A 23,520-nucleotide genomic window follows, 5' to 3' on the forward strand; every position below is an offset into this window, starting at 1 on the left:
CCCAATATTTTGGTGAAGCACAAATTATTATATTATATTATATATTCAATTATATTTTTAAAACATCCCCAAGGCTGCAACACCCCCATTCCTCCCAGGTGTCAGGCTCCTCATTCGCACATCACCACCACCCCTCCTGCTCCACTGCCATCACCACCCACACCACCTACCCATTCGCACATTCTCATGTTGACCACAAAGTCAACAAACCACACTTCGACCTCCCCGGGCCGAACCGACCACTTTCCCTGAAATCGGACTGAAAAACTAACTTTTCATCCAAAAATATATTTTTATGAATATATATATATATATATATATATATATATATATATATATATATATATATATATATATATATATATATATATATATATATATATAAAAATTGAAAAAGTCTTTCTGACTTTTTAAATTTTTCGGGACCTCCATGTTTTGGGGGTCAAAATCGGATCCGGGATTTAGCTCCCAAGAACTGCGGGTTTTCAGCCTCTCTCCAGGCTCCTGGACGCTTGTATCCTTTCGGCAAGTAACCTTCCCTTCCGCATTGCTCTGATTGGCCGAGCGAGCGCATGCGCATGAGCCGCGATAAGCCCCTCAGCCAGGCAGGAATACTAAACTCCAGTTAACCTAATTTATACAAATGGAAGTATTGATTTCGCCGTAACGAATCATTAAAAAAATATACTGTTAACTGGAATATGTTGTTTCTTTTTTTTTTATCCACTTTTTCTCCCATTTTCTATTTTTCTCAATTTTCGTATCATCCAATTCAACCCTCCCCTGTCTTTGAACGCTGTTTCATGCCTCCCATAAGCCGGCTGCAATGTGGACTAAGTCATACATAGCACGAGTCCCCTTCCCCGCCCCCGTCGCTTCCTGATTCTACTGCGCAGGCGCACCAACCGACCTGTAGGAGTCGCTGTCCACAACGCCCGATCCCCACCCATCAGTTTCCCTCCCCCTAATACTGCCAATGTGTATTAGTGCGGACGACCAGCTAAACTGAAAGCAATGTGGAGCGCTGGGCTCGAACAGGGAGGCGTACCTGTTCGAGCCCAGTCTCCAGTATTCGTGGTGAGCGCCTTGCCCACTGCACCACGTAGCCGCCCTGAATATGTTGTTTCTTTACACATATGTTGGATTATGTAATTGGTTTGTCATGACAAACCAATAAAAAATCGCGAATTAACCGGTGGTTATCCTATTATATTAACAGCTACAACAACACACAGTAATGTTAATATAATTACATGCATCATTGTTTACAATGAACGGTGGGGCTAATCGAAAGGACTGGACACGGACAAGTTAAACAGCAATCAATTAATTTAATATAACAGTCCGGTTCTGTGTTTGTTGGTGTCTGTAGATTGTTGGTGAACAACTAACTTTAGGTTAGTTTAACTTGTCCGTGTCCAGTCCTTTCGATTAGCCCCACCGTTCATTGTAAACAATGATGCATGTAATTATATTAACGTTACTGTGTGTTGTTGTAGCTATGTTAATATAATAGGATAACCACCGGTTAATTCGCGATTTTTTATTGGTTTGTCATGACAAACCAATTACATAATCCAACATATGTGTAAAGAAACAACATATTCCAGTTAACGGTATATTTTTTTAATGATTCGTTACGGCGAAATCAATACTTCCATTTGTATAAATTAGGTTAACTGGAGTTTAGTATTCCTGCCTGGCTGAGGGGCTTATCGCGGCTCATGCGCATGCGCACGCTCGGCCAATCAGAGCAAAGCGGAATGGAAGGTTGCTTGCCGAAAGGATACAAGCCTCCTGGACAGAACGAGCAGCGTGATTTTTTTCCATAGCCTATGTTTGCGAAGAGGCTACGGAAAAAAATCACACCACTGTGCGTCTCTGATTGGATTTTAAGTTTGTGTGGCACAGCGTGAACGCCAATCAGTCTCATGCGCAAAGTCTCACTAGACCGCCTACCCTACCCTATTTCGATTGGATAATTACATTCTTAAGCCCAACCCAGTGCAGTTATTTTGCACTGAGTGATTGACAGCTGGCCATTACTGCAGTTATGATCAGGCCTGATCAGAGAGCTCAGAGCTGTCACTTGGCCAGTTTTGAAGAAAGAAAAAATTCACTGGCATTTTTTTTACAGAGGAAAACATTTCTAATAAAGAAATAATAATAATAATAATTAAAAGAAAATATATATATTTTTTTATTATTATTATTATTATTATTATTATTATTATTATTATTATTATTATTATTATTATTATTATTATTATTATTATTATTATTATTATTATTATTATTATTATTATTATTATTATTATTATTATTATATATTTCTTTATTGTATATTAATAATAATATATATATATATATTTCTAGTGAAGTACTGCCTCACTAGTTGTCATGCAATAACCTCCACTGGTACAAACATACTTTATTATGATTGAAGGATTTGGGGTGCTTTTTCAATGTATGTGATGTATAGATTGGGGGGACCACAGCTAAAATGGTAGATCGAAATGTGCATGAAAGTACCTAATAGGGGGGCCGAAGGGTTTTAGGTGTGTCGTCTGAAAAGTTGCAATCTGTGTTTTTCTCTGTCTCTCTCTCTCTCTCTCCTCCCTGACTGTTGTTTATCCTTTCTGGTTAGGGTGTGATGCGGGTAATGAAACAGCAGACGGCGGGGCCCTAATTGTTATGAGTCTATTTTTGTGTATAATTAATTGAAAAACCAAATAATGATTTATGATTCTGAAGGTTGATTAAGAATCAAAGGGGGGAATGAAGGATTTGGGGTGCTTTTTCAATGTATGTGATGTATAGATTGGACCACAGCTAAAATGGTAGATCGAAATGTGCATGAAAGACGGTGATAGAACGGTGACCAGTGGATTGAATACACTGCCAGCGAGGGTGTTTTGTTTTGCATTCCTTGGAAGAACACAGATAAGAGCGAGTGTACTGTAGGCCCAGAGCGAGGGAGAGGGGTGACCTCTTTAATGCAACAGTAGAGAAACGTTTTGAAGTGTGTGTAAAGGTTAAACGCGGTTGTCATGACAGCGCGTCGCCCTGACAACCAGAAGAGGGGCAGGGCTATCGTTTCTACGACGAACATCTATAAGTCGAACAGTGTTTCCGGGTGGAGGGCAGACTAGAATCTGACTCAGACTAGAATCTGACCAAGAGCGAGTAGGACTGAGATCACACGAAGACACTCTCTCCTCTCATTGAGAGGTGGGGGGGGGGGGGGGGGGGGGAGGAAGAATGCCACATCAGCATTAGCTTCGGCTACCACGAGGATGGTCTCAGCTAACGAACAGGCCTGACCACTATGGGACTGAATAACAACAGGATGATAGACGAACACACCGAAATATCATTAGAATAGACTCTTCAAGGACAATAACATCTGTTAACATCTGAGCTGAGGTTTCTGTTTAGAGAAATAAAACCACGCTTTTCCTTGTAAGGTATTTCACGTTGTCGAAGTGTTTGATTGGTGGAGAATTATTATGGTTTATGGATTGCACTAACGGGGGAGATAAGGATCTTATCAGCCAGTGTCAGAGACGTCAGGACCATTAAAATGACACAACGCAGAGGAATTGGATGGAGGGCCAAACAGACGAAGACGTGATACTGGCCAGTTTGATCAGGATCTTACATGATGAACATGGAGTATCATTAGAAATCATCAGAAATCAGCTCCGGGGTTGTCACCAGCTTGGCTGGCCGTTCACACTAATACAATTGGCTGTATTAGAGGGTGGGAGAAGCTGGCGGGGTGGGTCCGGGTCGTTGTAAACAGCGACTCCTACAGTTCGGTCGGGGCGCCTGCTAAGCGCGGATAGGACCTGAGTGGGATAGTGTGATCCTTCCACACGCTACGCCCTCTCAGGGAGGATCCGCGCTGCCAGGTGAAAAGAAGCGGTGATTGGCTGGACGTGTGTCGGAGGAAGCATGTGATAGCCTCCACTCTCCCAGATGATCTGACTGTGGGGGGTAAGTGCGCAGCGACCAGGAAGGGATTGGGAATTGGCATACGACTAACATTGGGATGGGAGAAAATCGGAGGTAAATGGAGGGGGAAAAAGATAAAAAAAAAAAAAAAAATCATCAGAAATATATATTTATTATAAAAAGATTTGCACTACATCCATACCTCGTTTTTGCATTACATTTTGTACCTCATATTTTATACTTAATTTTGTACTTTAGGTTGTACTTTAGTTTGTATATTTTGTATAGTGTTTGGTCTTTATTATAAATATGTACATTACATGTGACAAATAAAACTTGACTTGACTTGATGTTGACATGCAGAATGGGTACAAATTATACAGTACAGCTCAATACACACAATTGTTAAGGGGATGCAGACCAGAGAAAGACTTTCGTCTTGTTTACATCAGGGTCCCCCATTTTCAATTCATAGTGACACGTCGGTGAGGACCGTGCGAACGCACCATGACGCCGCGCTCCGGAGGAGGGGAGGAGGAGGAGGAGGACTGACTCCGGTTTGAAAGTGAACACAGTAATTTGTCTGTCTGTCTGCACACCGGGACGGGTTGTGACGAGTGACCCTCGGCTGGAGAGGAGAACAGCTGGATAACCGGAGGAGGAGAGGAGAGGGTTAGTGGAACAAAGCAACATCTGCCTAAGGAGACACGACCAGCGAGACGAGAACACGGAACACTGCTACCGTTTAGAGGACTTCCTCCTGCTTCACCGACACCGTTCATACACATCATCTTCACCACCACCGTTCATCAACCTCATCTTCATCATCACCACCGTTCATACACATCATCTTCATCACCACCGTTCATCAACCTCATCTTCACCACCACCGTTCATCAACCTCATCTTCATCACCACCGTTCATACATCATCTTCATCACCACCGGTGCAGTGCGTGTGTGAGTGTGTGTGTGTGCGCGTGCGTGCGTGTGTGTGTGTGTGTGTGTGTGTGTGTGTGTGTGTGTGTGTGAGAGTGTGTGAGTGTGTGTGTGTGTGTGTGTGTGTGGAAACATGCATCGCCTCCAGCACCTCGCCTATAGCTCGCGGAGGATCACCGGTGTTTTCGCTCAGCCTCCCGCTCTCCTCCGGCGCCGGTCAAAGTCGCTGGATGCTGCTGCTGCGTTCGGTGCGACGCTGCAGGCCGTCCCCGGGCCCGTGGTGGTGGCCCCCCGGGGACCGGCGGAACGGCCCGGTGCTCTGCGGTTCAGCACCGCGGAGGCCACCGTGCCGGCGACCAGAGAGAGGCGAGGCAAGACGCTGACCATGGAGACCCTGAACCCGCACGTGAAGGCGGTGGAGTACGCCGTGAGGGGCCCCATCGTCATCAAGGCAGGGGACATCGAGAGGGGGCTTCTGCAGGTGAGTGAGGGGCCCCATCGTCATCAAGGCAGGGGACATCGAGAAGGGGCTTCTGCAGGTGAGTGAGGGGCCCCATCGTCATCAAGGCAGGGGACATCGAGAGGGGGCTTCTGCAGGTGAGTGAGGGGCCCCATCGTCATCAAGGCAGGGGACATCGAGAAGGGGCTTCTGCAGGTGAGTGAGGGGCCCCATCGTCATCAAGGCAAGGGGACATCGAGAGGGGGCTTCTGCAGGTGAGTGAGGGGCCCCATCGTCATCAAGGAAAGGGACATTGAGGAGACACTATAGCCACACAGACAGGGGACATTGAGGAGGCATTATAGCCACACAGACAGGGGACATTGAGGAGACACTATAGCCACACAGACAGGGGACATTGAGGAGCCACTATAGCCACACAGACAGGGGACATCGAGAGGGGGCTTTTGCAGGTGAGTGAGGGGCCCCATCATCATCAAGGCAAGGGACATTGAGGAGCCACTATAGCCACACAGACAGGGGACATTGAGGAGTCACTAGCCACACAGACAGGGGACATTGAGTGACTCACACTCACTGAAGGCTCAACATGCTTCACCTTTGTTATGCTTTGTTCCTTTGCCACTTTCACTGTCGGCAGGGATGAAGATCGATTGCTGACTTTGTTACTGATGAGGGGTGAAGTAGGATTTAGAGAAAAGCTAAACGCTGTTGCATCAGTCGTTGTGTTCTTGGGGCGGGGGGGGGGGGGGGGGGGCGGTTGCATCATCCTCCTGTTGCTGGGCTTAAGTGTTTAGTGCAACGAAAATATGTTGGCACTTGTTTGGTGCTTACAAGGATACTGCTGCTAACCTAGCTAGTAGTAGCTACTATTCGGTTAGCAGGGTACATGCAGGGTACTTGGACTAAATAATAATAATAATAATAACTTTATTTGTATAGCACTTTTCATACAGAGGTTGCAGTTCAAAGTGCTTCACAACAGTAAAAAATACAGGCGAGCATAAAAAGATAGACAGGTAGCAAGGTATGGCAAAAGGCAGATCAACATTCCTCTTGTTATCCCCTCGTAAAGGCAGATCAACATTCCTCGTGTTATCATCATAATTCCGCTTTCCTCTTGTTGTTGAGGGAAAGCTTGGGCACGCGGCCAGGGCAGGCGAACAGGCTAACATGACATGACAGATTTGACAGCGTCTGGAACCAGTCTATGGAGCGCTGCTTGTTTTGGTGTCGTCTGACAGAAGTTGCGCGAGTCACTGCATCAAATGATTATGTCCTGAGAGTGAGAGAGAGAGAGGTGATCAGTTGCATTTTGAACAACCACATTATTGTCATGCCTTCATCAGGCACCGGTGTGTGTGTTTCAAGTTTTGTTTTATTTGTCACGTATAAAGGTTCATCATGTACATTACAGTGAAATGCTTGGTTCGGTGTGTATGAGCCCCCTGAGACTGTGCTTACAGTAAAAAAAAATAATAAAGGCCAAACACTACAAAATATACAAAACGAAAGTACAAAATGCGAAAATGAGGTAGATATTTTAGTAATAAATAGATACAATATGGTGTAGTGTTAAAAAGTGGCTAAAGTGAATGTTAAAGGTGAGTGTGGGTGTGTGTGCAATGGAGAGAGCGAGTTCAGCCCCTCCCATTTCTCACTTTTGGAAAACAAAACTTAACTCTACACAGACTCTGCTATGAGCAGTTGCAAGATATTCTAAAAGTATCAATACTAATAAAATGGAGTATTGCACCGTTTTCTAACAGCTCAGTATTGCAATACCTTTCTAGTATCGGTGTATCGTGCATGGAACGTGCATGCAACACTAAAAATAGACTCCCTTCAGACATCTGAGAGCCTGGGCGGCTAAGTGACGCAGTGGGCAAGGCGCTCGCCACTAATGCAGGAGATGCTGGGTTCGAGCCCAGCTCTCGCCGTTGCTACCAGCTTGGCTGGTCGTTCATACTAACACAATTGGCAGTGTTAGGGGTGGGAAGCCGGTGGGTTGGGATCGGACGTGGTGGACAGCGACTCCTACAGGTCGGTTGGTGCGCCTGCACAGTAGAATCAGGACGCAGACCCTCGCAGCTGAGAGATTGCGCTGTGCAGGTGAAAAGATGCGACAGCTGCCTCCTCGAGTACCGGAGGGGACACGTGATGATGCAAGGCTTGGTCCACATTGCAGCCGGCCTGTGGGAGGCATGGTCTAACAACGTTCGAGACAGGGGAGGGTAGAATTGGACAATACGAAATTGGGATGGGAGAAAAATAGAAAATGGGAGAAAAGGTAGATAAAAAAAAAGAAAAAGCCATCTGAGAGCCTGTGTAATGATGATGAGGCAGATTTTGTCTAGTTAGGCAATATATGGAGAAAATAAATAAATATCACAATCAGAATTTGTACGTATCACAATATCTTCTTAGGTCTGGAACATGTGAAGATAATGGATCACTAGAACGTGCAGCATGTTGGATAGTACAGTTGAAGTTGATCATATTGGATTGCATGATAATGGCAGGTGTGACACTGTCTCAAATATTTCGCAGATAATCTTTTAGCATTCATTACAAAGAAAATGTAATCACAATATAGATATATATATAAAATAAAGTATACAATAACAGAGTCGATATACAATTAATGTCAGTCAGAGCAGGTTTCCCCTCCCTCTGCTGTGCTCTCCGGTCAGTCAGAGCAGGTTTCCCCTCCCTCTGCTGTGCTCTCCGGTCAGACAGAGCAGGTTTCCCCTCCCTCTGCAGTGCTCTCCGGTCAGACAGAGCAGGTTTCCCCTCCCTCTGCTGTGCTCTCCGGTCAGACAGAGCAGGTTTCCCCTCCCTCTGCTGTGCTCTCCGGTCAGACAGAGCAGGTTTCCCCTCCCTCTGCAGTGCTCTCCGGTCAGACAGAGCAGGTTTCCCCTCCCTCTGCTGTGCTCTCCGGTCAGACAGAGCAGGTTTCCCCTCCCTCTGCTGTGCTCTCCGGTCAGACAGAGCAGGTTTCCCCTCCCTCTGCTGTGCTCTCCGGTCAGACAGAGCAGGTTTCCCCTCCCTCTGCTGTGCTCTCCGGTCAGACAGAGCAGGTTTCCCCTCCCTCTGCTGTGCTCTCCGGTCAGACAGAGCAGGTTTCCCCTCCCTCTGCTGTGCTCTCCGGTCAGACAGAGCAGGTTTCCCCTCCCTCTGCTGTGCTCTCCGGTCAGACAGAGCAGTTGCCGTACCAGACTGTGATGCAGTTAGTGAGCTGGTGAGCCTTCTTGACCGAGGTGTTGAGGTCCAAGAGAGGTCCTCGACGCTGGAGACACACGCTCAGCCTGCGCCTGTAAACATCCCTACTATCACATATGTAATGTCTCAATAACTCCTACTATCAGATATGTAATGTCTCAATAACTACTATCAGATATGTAATGTCTATTATGTCTCAATAACTCATATCAGATATGTAATGTCTCAATAACCCTACTATCAGATAATGTAATGTCTCAATAACCCTACTATCAGATAATGTAATGTCTCAATAACTCTCCTATCAGATATGTAATGTCTCAATAACTCATATCAGATATGTAATGTCTCAATAACCCTACTATCCGATATGTAATGTCTCAATAACCCTACTATCAGATATGTAATGTCTCAATAACTCCTATCAGATATGTAATGTCTCAATAACTCCCATCAGATATTTAATGTCTCAATAACTACTATCAGATATGTAATGTCTTAATAACTCTACTATGAGATATGTAATGTCTTAATAACTCTACTATGAGATATGTCATTAACTATGGACAATCATGCGATTAATCGGATTAAATATTTTAATCGATTGACGGCACTAAACCTAGCCTAACTTGTGTATCTTCTCTCTCCAGGGTGTGAAGCAGCCCTTTACCGAAGTGATAAAGGCCAACATCGGTGACGCCCACGCCATGGGCCAGCAGCCAATCACCTTCCTCCGTCAGGTGAGATTAAAACGGAGATCAGGAAGTTTACTTTCTGTATTCTTCGTTTGTGATTTTTGACATTTCTTAAACCATGACGCTTAAACTAGGAAGTGTGAAAAATATGAGTCGGGCTTCAGTTGCGTTCGTATGAACTCGAACACATGAACACTTTCAACCCGTTACTCTGACCTGAAATGTCTTTCGGGCTAAAGTCCTTTAGCTTAGTATATGGTCCAGGCTATTGGTACTGTACATGTTAATAATAATACACTTTATTTGTATAGCACCTAGGGCTGTACCGAATAGTTCGAAGCTTCATTCATAACGTTGACGTTCGAATCCTAAATCAACATTCGAATCTTTAAAAAAAAAAGATGATGTGTCTTCATTCTGTTTAAACCAATGGGGTTTTTCTTTGCAGATAACGATTAGGCTACTAGGGCTGTCTTAAATACTTCGAAGCTTCGTTCGATGGGCATGGGATTCGAATATGAAAATAAATTTCGATTATATTAAAAAAAAAGATTTAAAAAGGTTTAAACTTTACAGCACTGACAAAGTACCTTTTATTAAAAAGTAAATTTTTTTTTAATAAAATAAAAATGTTATTTCGAAGCTTCGAATTAAAATCGAATCTCGGGCCCGAAGCGTCGAATTCCAAAAAAAATTCGAAGGTCAGCCCTATAGGCTGCTACACTAATATTATAGTATAATATGACTCGCCATAAACATTTTAATAAAACATTTATCATAACCTATCTGCATCCGCTTGGTGCTCGGCGCTCCATCAAGCTGTCACCATCACTTTCGTACCAATCGTGCCCTTATTGGATTATTTATGTTGACGAAACTGACGAGTTATATTCATTAAAGAAAGTTGATTTAATAAAGACGAAACTGACGAGTTATATTCATTAAAGAAAGTTGATTTAATTAAAAAAAAAATTTAATCAGATTAATCAATTTATTTAAATTGAGGATTTTGAGGATTTTTAAAAATGATTAATTTTCTTTTTATGATTACGTCATAAAATATGACGAGACATTCGAAGCTTCATTCAAAACTTCAATAGAAGCTTCGAATTTAACAACGACGTTAATCAATAAAGATCCTCACTGCTATTGCCGATGGTTATGATAACTAACTAATTGCAGTGAGGATCTTTATTGATTAACGTTAGCTAGCTAGCACATTTTGCATAGAATAAACTCGGCTAACGTTAGCTTATATAGCTAGCGAACTATAATTCTAGTTAAAGCTAGCTAGCTAACGTTCATCAATAAAGATCCTCACTGCGATTGCCGATGGTTGTGATAACTAACGTTACGTAGGGGCGCTCCAGTAGCACACCATGTACCGCGCTGCGTCGCGGATCAGCCGACCCGAGTTCGATTCCCGGAACCGCCGTTATTTGCCGAATGTCTTCCCCTGCTCTCTCTCCCGTTTCACCCTCACTGCATCTGTCGGTCATGTCTGGCCAGGAAAAGCGATAAACGCTAAATAAAAAAACCTTAAAAATAAATAAAAAATAATTGTGTGTTGTCATGTTTGTTTAAGTGTTTGTTTAAAAAATAATAAAAAAATAAAATACAAAAAATAAATAAAAAATTTATAAAAAACTAACGTTACGTGCTACAGTAGCTCCTATCAGTACTAGCTAGCTCTGAGTCGTGACTTGTTCGTTGTTCTTCATTCCAGAAGGTTGCTTCCGGTAAACTAGCGCAACGTCACCACTGACAGCAGCGCTGTGCTCCAATAGGAAGGCATTCGCATGCATAAATGAAAAAAAATATAAATACAGTTTTTTTCCAAATGCAGTATAGTATCATTTCGAACACTCTAGTACTGCGGTACTATACTAATACCGGTATACCGTGCAACCCTAGTCTGCGGCGCAAAGAGTTGTTGCCTCTGTTCCTTCATCTCCAGTCATTCCTTAAAGCCATATTGAAGTTTGGTTGTGTGCCAGCCACCAGGCAGCAGTTTGGTTGTGTGCCAGCCACCAGGCAGCAGTTTGGTTGTGTGCCAGCCACCAGGCAGCAGTTTGGTTGTGTGCCAGCCACCAGGCAGCAGTTTGGTTGTGTGCCAGCCACCAGGCAGCAGTTTGGTTGTGTGCTACTGTAGCCACCAGGCAGCAGTTTGGTTGTGTGCTAGCCACCAGGCAGCAGTTTGGTTGTGTGCCAGCCACCAGGCAGCAGTTTGGTTGTGTGCCAGCCACCAGGCAGCAGTTTGGTTGTGTGCTACTGTAGCCACCAGGCAGCAGTTTGGTTGTGTGCCAGCCACCAGGCAGCAGTTTGGTTGTGTGCCAGCCACCAGGCAGCAGTTTGGTTGTGTGCCAGCCACCAGGCAGCAGTTTGGTTGTGTGCCAGCCACCAGGCAGCAGTTTGGCTGTGTGCCAGCCACCAGGCAGCAGTTTGGTTGTGTGCTAGCCACCAGGCAGCAGTTTGGTTGTGTGCTAGCCACCAGGCAGCAGTTTGGTTGTGTGCTAGCCACCAGGCAGCAGTTTGGTTGTGTGCTAGCCACCAGGCAGTTGTTGTCTTTAGATACATACCGTTATCTTTAGATACTCTGTTATCTTTAGATACTAGGGGTGGGAATCACCAGAGACCTCACGATACGATACTTGCGTCACGATAGTATCGCGATACTAAATATATCGCGATACGCTGAGTATTGCGAAATATTTTTAGAATTTTTTGATTTTTTTTGATCAAATTTAATACATTACCTTTTTTCAACTGCAAAGTAAAACTGTCAACATGTTTTATCTAATAAAATAAAGTTCAGTCTGTTCATCTCACTTCAATCATTTTTATTGCAGAACATGGTATTTTCTCAAGCAGACATGTAAACACTGTAATCTGTGTTGCATGTACCTGACAAACTGAATATTCCAACTTAAAGGGGAACTATTTTACAATTTCTTTCACTATTTGGGCACTTTTACACAATTCCTGTGAGTCTATAGAACACACCTGTAAGTTTCTTTTCAAAAATATTCATTGTTTTGTATTTCTAACCAAGTACTCAAAAACATCATTTTTCTACCTCAAGATCTTAACCCGTTTTGAGGCTGGGCTCCAACCACTGTGTGGCCTGGTGCCAACTGCCACATCAACTGCCACATTATTATGCAGCTGAGAAATCTCTGACATCACAGATATGGAAATTTTCAGATGACTCAGTTCAGTGAGGGTGAATATTGTGAGAGGAGAATTGGAAGAATGTGCCAATATGAGAATTAGAGACATAGATCCTATTAATATAAGTCCACATAGCTAGGAAACAATGCTAAACACTGAAAAAGGCCATTTATAAGATAATTCCCCTTTAACTGAATGCACACATGTGTGTGTGGACTACTGTACTATTACAGGTATTGAAATGAACAATGCAACTTCCTTATACAATTTTTTTTTTAATTTCTTTTATGAATAATTAAATATCGGTACTACTACGTATCGATTTCCCCCCCCCACCCCTATTAGATACTGTTGTTATCTTTAGATACATACTGTTATCTTTAGATACTGTTATCTTTAGAGACACTTATCTTTAGATACATACTGTTATCTTTAGATACTGTTATCTTTAGAGACACTTATCTTTAGATACATACCGTTATCTTTAGAGACATACTGTTATCTTTAGATACATACTGTTATCTTTAGAGACATACTGTTATCTTTAGAGACATACTGTTATCTTTAGAGACATACTGTTATCTTTAGATACATACTGTTATCTTATACTGTTATCTTTAGAGACATACTGTTATCTTTAGATACATACTGTTATCTTATACTGTTATCTTTAGAGACATACTGTTATCTTTAGAGACATACTGTTATCTTTAGAGACATACTGTTATCTTTAGATACATACTGTTATCTTTAGAGACATACTGTTATCTTTAGAGACATACTGTTATCTGTCAACAACCGCAGCACAGACACACACACAGACACACACACAGACACACACACAGTGGCTCGGTAGGTAGAGCAGTTGTCTGGTTATCCAGAGGTTCCTGGTTTGATTCCCGGGCAGCGTGTCGAAGTGTCATTGAGCAAGACACATATATTCCCCTTAATTACCATGGCAAGTTTCCACCTTTGAATATTCCCGAAATCTTGCAACCCTCCCCCTGAGCGAGATAGTTACCTAACAGTGGAGGCCTGTGGTTGTCTGGGCAGGTCCCAAGTATGTACGCATCTGCATGTTGCACCTCCCCCCCCCCAGGCCAGTGCTGTAAAGAGGAAGAGGTTTCAGTGAGGCTGCCTGGTTAAATCAGTCACAAACAGAAAGGCGTGTTGTGAGTCAGCTGCATAGTGATGCTGTTAACCCTTTCACGGTTACCATCGGTAGTGTGATAGTAAAGGGTTAACCTTCTGTATAGGGCTGGGCGATATGGAAAAAAATCATATCGCGATAACGATATGATAATGTTATCATATTTCTCGATATCGATAATTATCGAATTGTTATAAGTATTAAAAAAAACGTTTTTATTTTTTTTTAACAACAGATGTATGTTTAATTTGCAGCAATTCTTTGTCATTGCCACCATCTTTAGTGTTACATCCCCTCACACTCCAGTTCTCAGGCTGCAGCTGGTTTAAAAGCGAAAGTAAACCGGCTTCTCTGCTGGCTGTGGCTCCAGGGGAGTTGAACAGTTCTGGCTCTGCTAGTTTATTTTTGATCTTTTGGCGCTTTTTTGGTGGACAAACCACCGCACATGTGCACCGTGACTCGTGACTGGAGTCTAGTTCTGCTAGCACACATAGCCTACTGTGTACAGACGGTTTCAAACTGTATTTTAAATTAGAAAGCAAACAAAATAAATGGACAAGAGAAAAATAAATCTCAATTTGGTCAGTATTGTCATTTGGACAAGCAAAGCCATTACTTTAAGTTGCAGGCAAGAAAGACAAAGACTGTCTCTGGTTTTAAAACTGCCCTGTTGCAGGCCACAAAAAGAAATACAAATAAAAATAAAAAATTGATTTTTTTTTAATTTCGATATTCGATATCGATTATTAAAATATATCGCAATATTTATCGCCCAGCCCTACTTCTGTAGTGCGGCAGTGAAAGGGTTAACCTGCTGTTGTGTTGCAGTGAAAGGGTTAACCGTTTGGTAGTGCAGCAGTGAAAGAGTTAAGGCTGCTGTGTCTCGCCAGGCCTCTGTGTGCCTCTGATCAGCGCTGGCTGGAGGGAGTCGTGCCTCGTAGCAGTTGTTTTATAGTCCAGCGGCCCAGGGAGACGCCATCAGGGAGCGGATGGACAAACGAGAGTAAACGGACCTCATTTAGTCTTGTGTTGTAAACGCAGCGTACCCTTCCTTCACAGCGGTGCCCCCCCCCCCCAAACCCAAACAGTAGTTTCAGCTAGTTTGGGAATAAATAAATAGTAGTAGTTGGGTCAGAAACCTCAATTCCGTGACCATTCTCTGATGTTTTGATGATTGATTTGACTTCTATGGACCTTTTATAAAAGATTTAGCCCCTGTGTCCCTCCCAAAAATCCAGGCATTTTTTGTCAGAGGGCCAAATCCAAAATACCTTCTGCTTTTGAACCAGAGCACCTAGAATCATGTATGAATACACTTTTTTGTGTAAATCGACCATGAGGATTCCGATTCTGACATCAGTTTGACGCTATGACATCATTTTGACCCATAAATCCAAGATGGCCACCATCCAGTAGAGTAAGAATTTTACTTTTGAATGGGAAGGTAAGGTGTTTGGGCAGGGCTACAGACTAACTTTTCCACTGATAGCACTGGCGCTACCAACTTTCCCGATAGCTAGCTAGCTAGCTAGCTAGCAAGAACTAGTTAGCTAATATAGTCATTGTACCCCTGTGTTTGGGGTTTGATATACAGTAGCGGTGAGTTTTAATTCATGTTATGCTAGACTAGTCGATATGTTACACCACATGTATGCTGCCTGTCTCTGATTGGGTCATGTTACGCTAGACCAGTGCTTCTCAAACTTTTTCTGTCAGGCCCCCCTTTGGCGGACCAAAATATTTTGCCCCCCCCCCTCGCCCCAACAAAATAGTCATGAAATGGGCCATGTTTAAATTTATTGAAATAACACCAATATCGTGACCTTTCAAATTGGCCCTATATTTTGTTTTCAGAGCTGTCATGGATGAAAAGCCAGCTTCACACAGATACTGTATGTGGTGCTGAATGGTATCAACACACTGCTGCATCATGAGATACTTGGTACTCAGCACCACACTCTGAAACTAGCTCTCTAGGTGGTATCAGATGAGATTTCAAAGAGTTCTTCCAAGAGTTTGGATGGAGATGTGTAAGGAAGCTTTGTCTCAATGTTGTCTGTAAAGTTTTTTTTTATCCAGAGTAACTTGGTGATTCTTTTCTGTGTTTTATTAAATAATGATTTTCAGATTTTGAGAAATGGTATGTTTTTTTTAATACATCTCAAGGCCCCCCCTGTCATGCCTCTGTCCCCCACTTTGAGAAACACTGCGCTAGACTATGCTTCTTAGCTATAAGGGTTGTTTTTCTAGGGAGCTAGGTCAGAATAAGATTATAATTTGAAAGGAAGAGTAGTTGCATAGATGCACAGTGTAGATGCATAACTGAAAATGGAAGAAATCAATCAACTCACAAGGACGAATAGAAAGGGCATAACTCATCAGACTACATGTATCCTCCAGTGTGGCAGGCTTTGCGATGAAGAGTCCATGCAACTGTTGATTGGGATAAAGGTCCCGTCTTCCATAATACATGTAGGTTGACCTTATGCCAAGAAACTGGAACAGGCCAAGAAAAGACGAGAGGTTGATGAAAGCCAATCTGAGTCTTCATCTATGTTTGATGTTTGTTCCCCAGCTGCGGCTCCAGCTGCCCAGTGGCTGAGATCGAGTCTTGGGCTGATACATGATAAAACCAAATGTGTCTGGTGCTGTAAGACAGATTTGACCAAGCATCCAGAATCAAAGCTGGTACTGATTTTGTATGATCACGCATGGGCAGCTTTCAAGAGCCACACGGTGGCCCTGGCAGATCAGAGAATGTGAGACGGAATCAACTGTCTGATCAATTATGCAGCTAATCAGCCCTACGCACTTGAAATCAGATATCACCTTGGATACGAGAAGTTGACCGGGTGTTCAGTAAGAAAACCTCTCTCTATGCACCCGTCCCTCTGAGAAAACGCTTGACATTTGTCAAGGGGCCATATAATAGAATAGAATAGAATAGAATAGAAATACTTTTATTATCCCGTGGGAAATTAGACACTGCAAATCGCTCAACATTTAAACATTTAGACAGGACAGGTCACAAATTAGAATAATAACACAAATCAAATCAAGTTGCCTAGGATAAGAGTAGAGTAAAATAAAATAGGATAAAATGAAATGAAATAAAATATACAGAAATAAATACAGTAAGAATATACTGAGCATACTGAGCATGGGGTAAACAATTGTCAATATAATTATAATTTAAATCTAACTAAATGAAATATGAAATATATATTCCAGTATTCAGTGTAACTAGGTGCAGTATGCTTTAGGTAGTGTATTGTCCTCCTTGGGTTCCAATAAGACTTAGATCAATGTCTGGCAGCCGTCGCTGCCCCCTGTTGTGGAGCCTGGAGGCCGCTAGTCGCGGCCTCCTGCCACTATTGAGCTGCCGCTCTGTGCTCAGTGATGCAGTGAGGCACAGTGATGCATTATATAGTCTGATGGCTGTTGGAATGAAGGACTTCCTGTGCCGTTCAGTGCTGCATTTGGGTAGTGTGAGCCTAGCACTGAACATGCTCCTCCTGTCAGCCAAGTCTGTGTATAGTGGATGGGTGGGGTTTTCCCTGATGGCCTGGAGCTTAGCGAGGCTCCTCCTCTCCGCCACCCTCGCTAGAGAGTCCAGCTCAACCCCAACCACGCTGCTGGCCTTCCTGACCAGCTTATCCAGCCTGGTTGTGTCCACTGCTCTCAGTCCGCTGCCCCAGCAGGTCACAGCGTACAAGAAGGCGCCCGCCACCACCGACTCATACTCATGCACGGAGAAGCCCAGGGAGGAACTCAAGGCAAGAGCTGCTGAGATCGAGCGGAGTGCTCTCGACCTGGTTGAGGCCAACTTGTAAATCTCCCAGAGTTGTCGTGTTGTCGAGGAATGTGTGGCCTTATTCAACTTCAACGGCACATATAGGAAGACACAGAAGAGCAAGCTCCTTCAGTAGCTCTCTCTCCAATCTGTAGATCTGCAAGAACCCTACATCTTGTCGACATGGGATTGATCTGGAGGATGGCAACTCCATCAGTAGACAATCGGCAGACGCAAGATGGCACACCATACAAGTGGCTGGACTATGTCCACAAGGTGTCATCCATCATCCTTGCCTGCCATGGTGATGCTGACCGTATCATCTGTGTAAATTACCCGTACATTACTCATCTAAAGATGACATGCGAAACCTGTTGGTACAAGGTAAGGTACATGTCCCCAACACCTACATGAAACTGGGCGATCCCTTCTCCTCTGCCAGAGAGTTCAAAACACTGCTGTGTAGTGTCAGCAACAAGGAGTGGCTCCAAAAAGTAATATGCAGCTATCTGACCGACCTTGTTGCACAGGATGTAGAGATTGTCTACTCTGTTGGCTCCCACTGCACCAACTTGTCAACCCAGCAACCAATGCAGAACTACAGCTTTGACCAGTCTGAGGCTGACAGCATCTTCTTCTCTGCGTACACAGTTCTATGTGAGTCAGGCTACAGTGGCCTTTGTCATTGATGCAGCCGACAGCGATGTCTAGGCAGCGGTCATCTCGCAACATCTGCCCGGTATGCTCTGTATCAAGAGAAAGCAGGAGACTGTCTTCTGCCATGGCCTGGTTATGAGGAGATGGCAGACTGTATTGTGGAGCTACAGCTACACTGTATTACAGGCTGTGATGCCAACTCAGGCTTCTATGGCAGGGTAAGTTGTCAATGTATGACAAGGTGGCGAAGAGCCCTGTGGCACAATGGCTGCTCTTCCGGTGTGGAGATAGCCTTGACCTTGAGGAGGAGGTGGTAGAGGAGCTCTTTGAGTTCACATGACATGTTATCTATGGCGACAAGAAGAGTAGCACCATGGCTGAGGCCTGTGCCACAAGGTGGAAGAGAATGAAGAACGCCACTCAGACATGGCTGGGAGCTGGTGGGTGGTCGCTGTCGCCCTGTCCACCACACACAACCTGCTCTCCCAACACATCTACCTGCACCAGGGCCAGCTGAAGAAAATGAGGAAGAGAATGAGGAGGATGGTGATGAGGAGGGAGATGATGATGTACAGAGGAGGAGGGGGGATTCATTGGAATTTGATGATTCAGAATATAGTGAGGCAGAATGCTGATTGATTCGGACTGATCATCACATGTTTAAAGTGGTTTCATTCTTAACCTGTTCAAGTTACAACTATTAAAGAGAATGTATTTTGAAGTAGAATTAGTTATCTTGTCATACTGTACATTCATCAATTATTTTACTGAGATCCTTATGAAGGTAGTTTGTTTAAAGTACAGCAGTACCATGGTAAAATTTGTTTTGACATTAAAAGTGAAAATGTTGCTCTACTGGGTGGCGGCCATCTTGGATTTCTGGAAGAAATGATGTCATAACGTCAAACTGATGTCAGAATCGGAATCCTCATGGTCGACTTACACAAAAAAGTGTATTCATACATGATTCTATGTGCTCTGGTTCAAAAGTAAATTTTTCAAGATGGCGCCAGCAGGTATTTTGAATTTGGCCCTCTGACAAAAAATGCCGGGATTTTTGGGAGGGACACAGGGGCTAAATCTTTTATAAAAGGTCCATAGAAGTCAAATCAATCATCAAAACATCTTAGCCAGAGAATGGTCACGGAATTGAGGTTCTTGACCCAACTATAGCATTCTTTTTCTCCTTACGCACAAAATGCGTATCGAAACTGTGACTCAAAAACCAAGGTACGTATTGAACCTGTTTTGTTGCATCCCTAGTTCCTTCCTGACTTGAATTTCAGACTACAAACATGAATTTCAGACTACAAACGTGAATTCCAGACTACAAACGTGAATTTCAGACTACAAACGTGAATTCCAGACTACAAACGTGAATTTCAGACTACAAGCGTGAATTTCAGACTACAAACGTGAATTTCAGACTACAAACATGAATTTCATACTACAAACGTGAATTTCAATTTTAGACTACAAACATGAATTCCAGACTACAAACCAGTTGACTGGGGATGTCTGGTAAAATTGGGGACAAAAGCACCGGGTTTGAAAAGCACATGTTTGGGTCAGTGGAACACGCCAACATTTTGGAAAATTTGCCCCAGGCCATCAGGATGCTCAATGACTCTATGTAACATCAACCCATCCATCTACACTCATTGCACACACTCACTCACTCAAAATCGCGAGAGTGACCCCCCTGCACAAAAAAGGCAGCAAATTAGACCCTGGCAACTACCGCCCTGTTTGTATTCTTACCTCCATCTCGAAAGTTATGGAAAAAATAGTCTACGAACAGGATGAAAAGTACCTCTTGGAAAAAAAGGTAATCTACGAATTCCAATCTGGTTACAGAACATCCCACTCCACTGACACATGCCTTCTCTATTTGAATGACCACATTAAACAAGAGGTGGACGCGTGCAAATACTGCGGCATGGTCATGCTGGACCTACAAAAGGCCTTCGACACTGTCAATCACTCCATTCTGATTGACAAGCTAAAAGCAATTGGTTACTTTTGATTCATCAGTGAGCTGGATGCAATCCTACCTTGAGGCGAGAGAACAGATGGTGGAGGTAAACAGTACACTATCCCCCCCTCCCCTCTCAGTGAGCTGTGGTGTTCCACAAGGAAGCATACTAGGACCGCTCCTGTTCCTAATTTATGCAAATGACATGTCGTCAGCTTATGACTGCAACTTGTTCCTGTTCGCGGACGACTCAGCCCTGCTGGTCTCTGACAAGAACAAGTTACAGGTTGAAAAAACCCTCAGCTCTGAACTCGGCAGAATCTGCACCTGGCTCGCTGATAACAAACTATCATTACACCTGGGTAAAACAGAGTCCATTCTCTTTGGATCAAATAACAAACTCAGCAAGGCCAACGGCTTCTCTGTTATAGTGAGTGACAATATTGTCACAAGGAAAGATTAAATTACATACCTGGGCTCCATCCTAGAGGCAAATCTTTCCTGTGACAAATGGCAACCAATGTAATAAAAAAAGATAAGATAAGATAAGATATTCCTTATCTATAAAAAAGTCAACCAACGAACTAGATTCTTGTACCGGATCTCCTCTCTGGTAAACAAGAATACCCTGAAGACTCTGGCAGGAGCACTCATTCAAGGGTACTACGACTATGCTTGCACCTCATGGTACCAAAGCACCTCAAAGGCACTAAAAACAAGATTACAAACATCACAAAACAAACTGGTCAGACTACTGCTTGACCTTACTCCTAAAACCCACCTCACCCCTGCCCATTTTGACATCCTAGGATGGCTTAGAGTAGAATACAGAGTACAGCAACTTGCAATGGGCCTGGTCTACAAGATACACTACACCACTAAGGTACTCATGTACACGTCGAAATACTTCCCAAAGGTCAGTGAATTCCATGACCACAACACCACAAATCATGTTCAACCCAGATTCGGCTAAAACAAGGGACTAAACACGTTTCGCAATTATGCCACATCAATGTGGAACGCCCTACCCACAGCCGTAAAATAATGTGAATCCCTACCCACCTTCAAAACCGCCTTCAAAGAGCACCTACGGGAGGCTGCAATTCGAAACTAGCTCCCGTAAATGGCCAAACCCCCCCCCCCTCCCTATGCTTGCACCTTGCACCCCCCTCCCCCCACCCACCCAACCCCCTCCAATGTACAGTTTCCTCCCCCTCGAATGTATATCGTTTCTGTTAGGATCTCTGGTACAGTACTGTATATTTGTATATCTTGTATGTCATAAATGTCACAGTGCTGTATATCTGTATGTCATGTATGTCGTAAATGTCATGATATATATCTGTATGTTGTGTATGTCATAAATATGTCATGATGAATTGAAAATGGGGGACCCTGATGTAAACAAGACAAAAGTCTTTCTCTGGTCTGCATCCCCTTAACAATTGTGTGTATTGAGCCATACTGTATTGTACCCATTCTGCAATCTGTTAATACAATTTTCAATCAATCACTTTAAACAAACACTCACCTTTTTTCTGAGAGAACTGTACTTTATACGTGTGGGGCGGTGTGGCTCAGGGGTAGAGCGGGTTGTCCAATGATCCAAGGGTTGGTGGTTCGAATCCCGCTCAACCCCATGTCCATCCCACTGCCGTTGTGTCCTTGGGCAAGACACTTAACCTACTTGCCTCGTATGAATGTGTATGAATGTTGGTGGTGGTCGGAGGGGCCGTAGGCGTTGATTATTCGCCACGCTTCCGTGAGTCTGCCTCAGGGCAGCTCTGGCTGCAATTGTAGCTTACCACCACCGGTATGACTGTGTATGAACGAATAATGGACTCTGTGAAGCGCTCTGGGTCAGTGAAGAGCGCTATATAAATCCAAGTCATTATTATTATTATTATTACGTGACAAATAAAAGCAAACTTGAAACTTGTGAGATCTTATAAGAGGATAAAGGAAAATAGTCAAGATAGTAATCAAGATATAGTACAAAATAGAGCTGTATTAACAATAGCTCAGATTAATCATACCAAGTCGCTTTGGATAAAAGCGTCAGCTAAATGACAAAATTAGGGCTGACCCCCATTAGTCGAATAGTCGACTAATCGATTGAAAGGAGCCGTAGTCGCTTAGTCGAATGCAAAAAAAGAAATATATATTATTATAATTTTTTATAATTTTTTTTATCATTCTTTCCAAAAGAAAAGAGGCCTAGAACGCTAATGGCACGCATACCAGAGGCTAACTGCCTAAGAAAACAGGTACAGAGGCACTGAAAGAGGATTTCACCCATCTAATGAACACATTAGACTAGACAAATATCAAGATGTATCCATCAGTGGACCAATTGCATGCTTTCGCAGAGAACAAGAAGCCTTCCGTCGACTCCTTCAGACATTAAGCACCCCCACAGCCCAAATGGAATGATAATTTTTTTTATATAAATATATATATATATATATTAGGGATGTCCGATATTATCGGCCGACCGATATTATCGGCCGATATCGGCAGTAAAATGTGATATCGGAAAATATCTGTATCGGTTTAAAAAAAAAAAAACAATAACAATATTTGTTATATATATATCCAGTGAAATTATTAGTTACCTGAAATTATTCAGTTTTTTGGACGGGGAAACCCTGCATATATCGGTATCGGAAATTGGACAATATCGGAATATCGGTATCGGTAAAAAAGCCAATATCGAGCATCCCTAATATATATATATATATATATATATATATATATATATATATATATATATATATATATACTTTTTCTCATATTTTTTCTTTATAGTCAACTAATTTTGGCGACTACAAGTCGACTATACAAATCCTTAGTCGGGGACAGTCCTAGACTAAATGTAAATGTATTATTATTAAGTAAATACTATCAAACACCTCTGACCTCATCTGGTCTTTCCAAAGGTCACGCACACACACATTTAAGCTAATAGCAGACTTATGAAGTTAAATCAACTATCCAGTTCGTTTTTATAGTGTAACCTTTGGAGAGAGAGAGAGCACCTCCTCCTCAGTAGAATATGACCTCCTCCTCCTCTCCAGGTGGTGGCGCTGTGCTCCTTCCCTGAGCTCCTGGACAGCCCCGCCTTCCCTGTGGACGCCAAGCAGCGAGCCCAGCGCATCCTGCAGGACTGTGGAGGACAGAGCCTCGGTGAGTCTGTCTGTCTGTGTGTCTGTCTGTCTCTCTGTCTGTCTGTCTCTGTGTTTCTGTCTCTCTGTGTCCGTCTCTTGGTGGGGGGGGGGGCTGTGGAGGACAAAGCCTCGAGTCGTGAGTAGGGATGGGAATCGAGAACCGGTTCCTAAATGGCAGATTCCTTGGAATTGCATGCCTCCTTGACTATCGATTCCTCTTATCGATGCCATGCATTTTAAAACAATGACGTAACGCCGTAGAGAACTCATGCTGTATACCAGGGGTCAGCAACCTTTTTGACATGGAGTGCCTGTTTGAAATATAGTTGTAACTA

General features: G+C 43.3%; 1 protein-coding gene across 3 annotated transcripts in view; it reads left to right on the top strand.

Annotated features, from left to right (window-relative positions):
* The first annotated feature begins 4,555 nt into the window (after nt 1-4,555).
* The window catches only part of LOC311241379 (alanine aminotransferase 2-like), a 77,284-nt gene continuing 58,319 nt past the window's right edge, over nt 4,556-23,520 (top strand). The window contains exons 1-3 of one of the 3 annotated variants that reach the window (XM_084330176.1): nt 4,556-5,376; nt 9,228-9,317; nt 23,096-23,204. In XM_084330176.1, the coding sequence (XP_084186302.1) occupies nt 5,029-5,376; nt 9,228-9,317; nt 23,096-23,204 (547 nt within the window). In that variant the 5' untranslated portion in view covers nt 4,556-5,028. Of the gene's footprint in view, nt 5,377-5,444; nt 5,493-5,589; nt 5,610-9,227; nt 9,318-23,095; nt 23,205-23,520 lie in introns of those variants that run through there. The other 2 variants (XM_084330178.1, XM_084330177.1) reach the window with 2 other exon arrangements.

Source organism: Notolepis coatsorum (assembly GCF_963971535.1).
Source record: "Notolepis coatsorum genome assembly, chromosome: 15".
NCBI lineage: Eukaryota > Metazoa > Chordata > Actinopteri > Aulopiformes > Paralepididae > Notolepis > Notolepis coatsorum.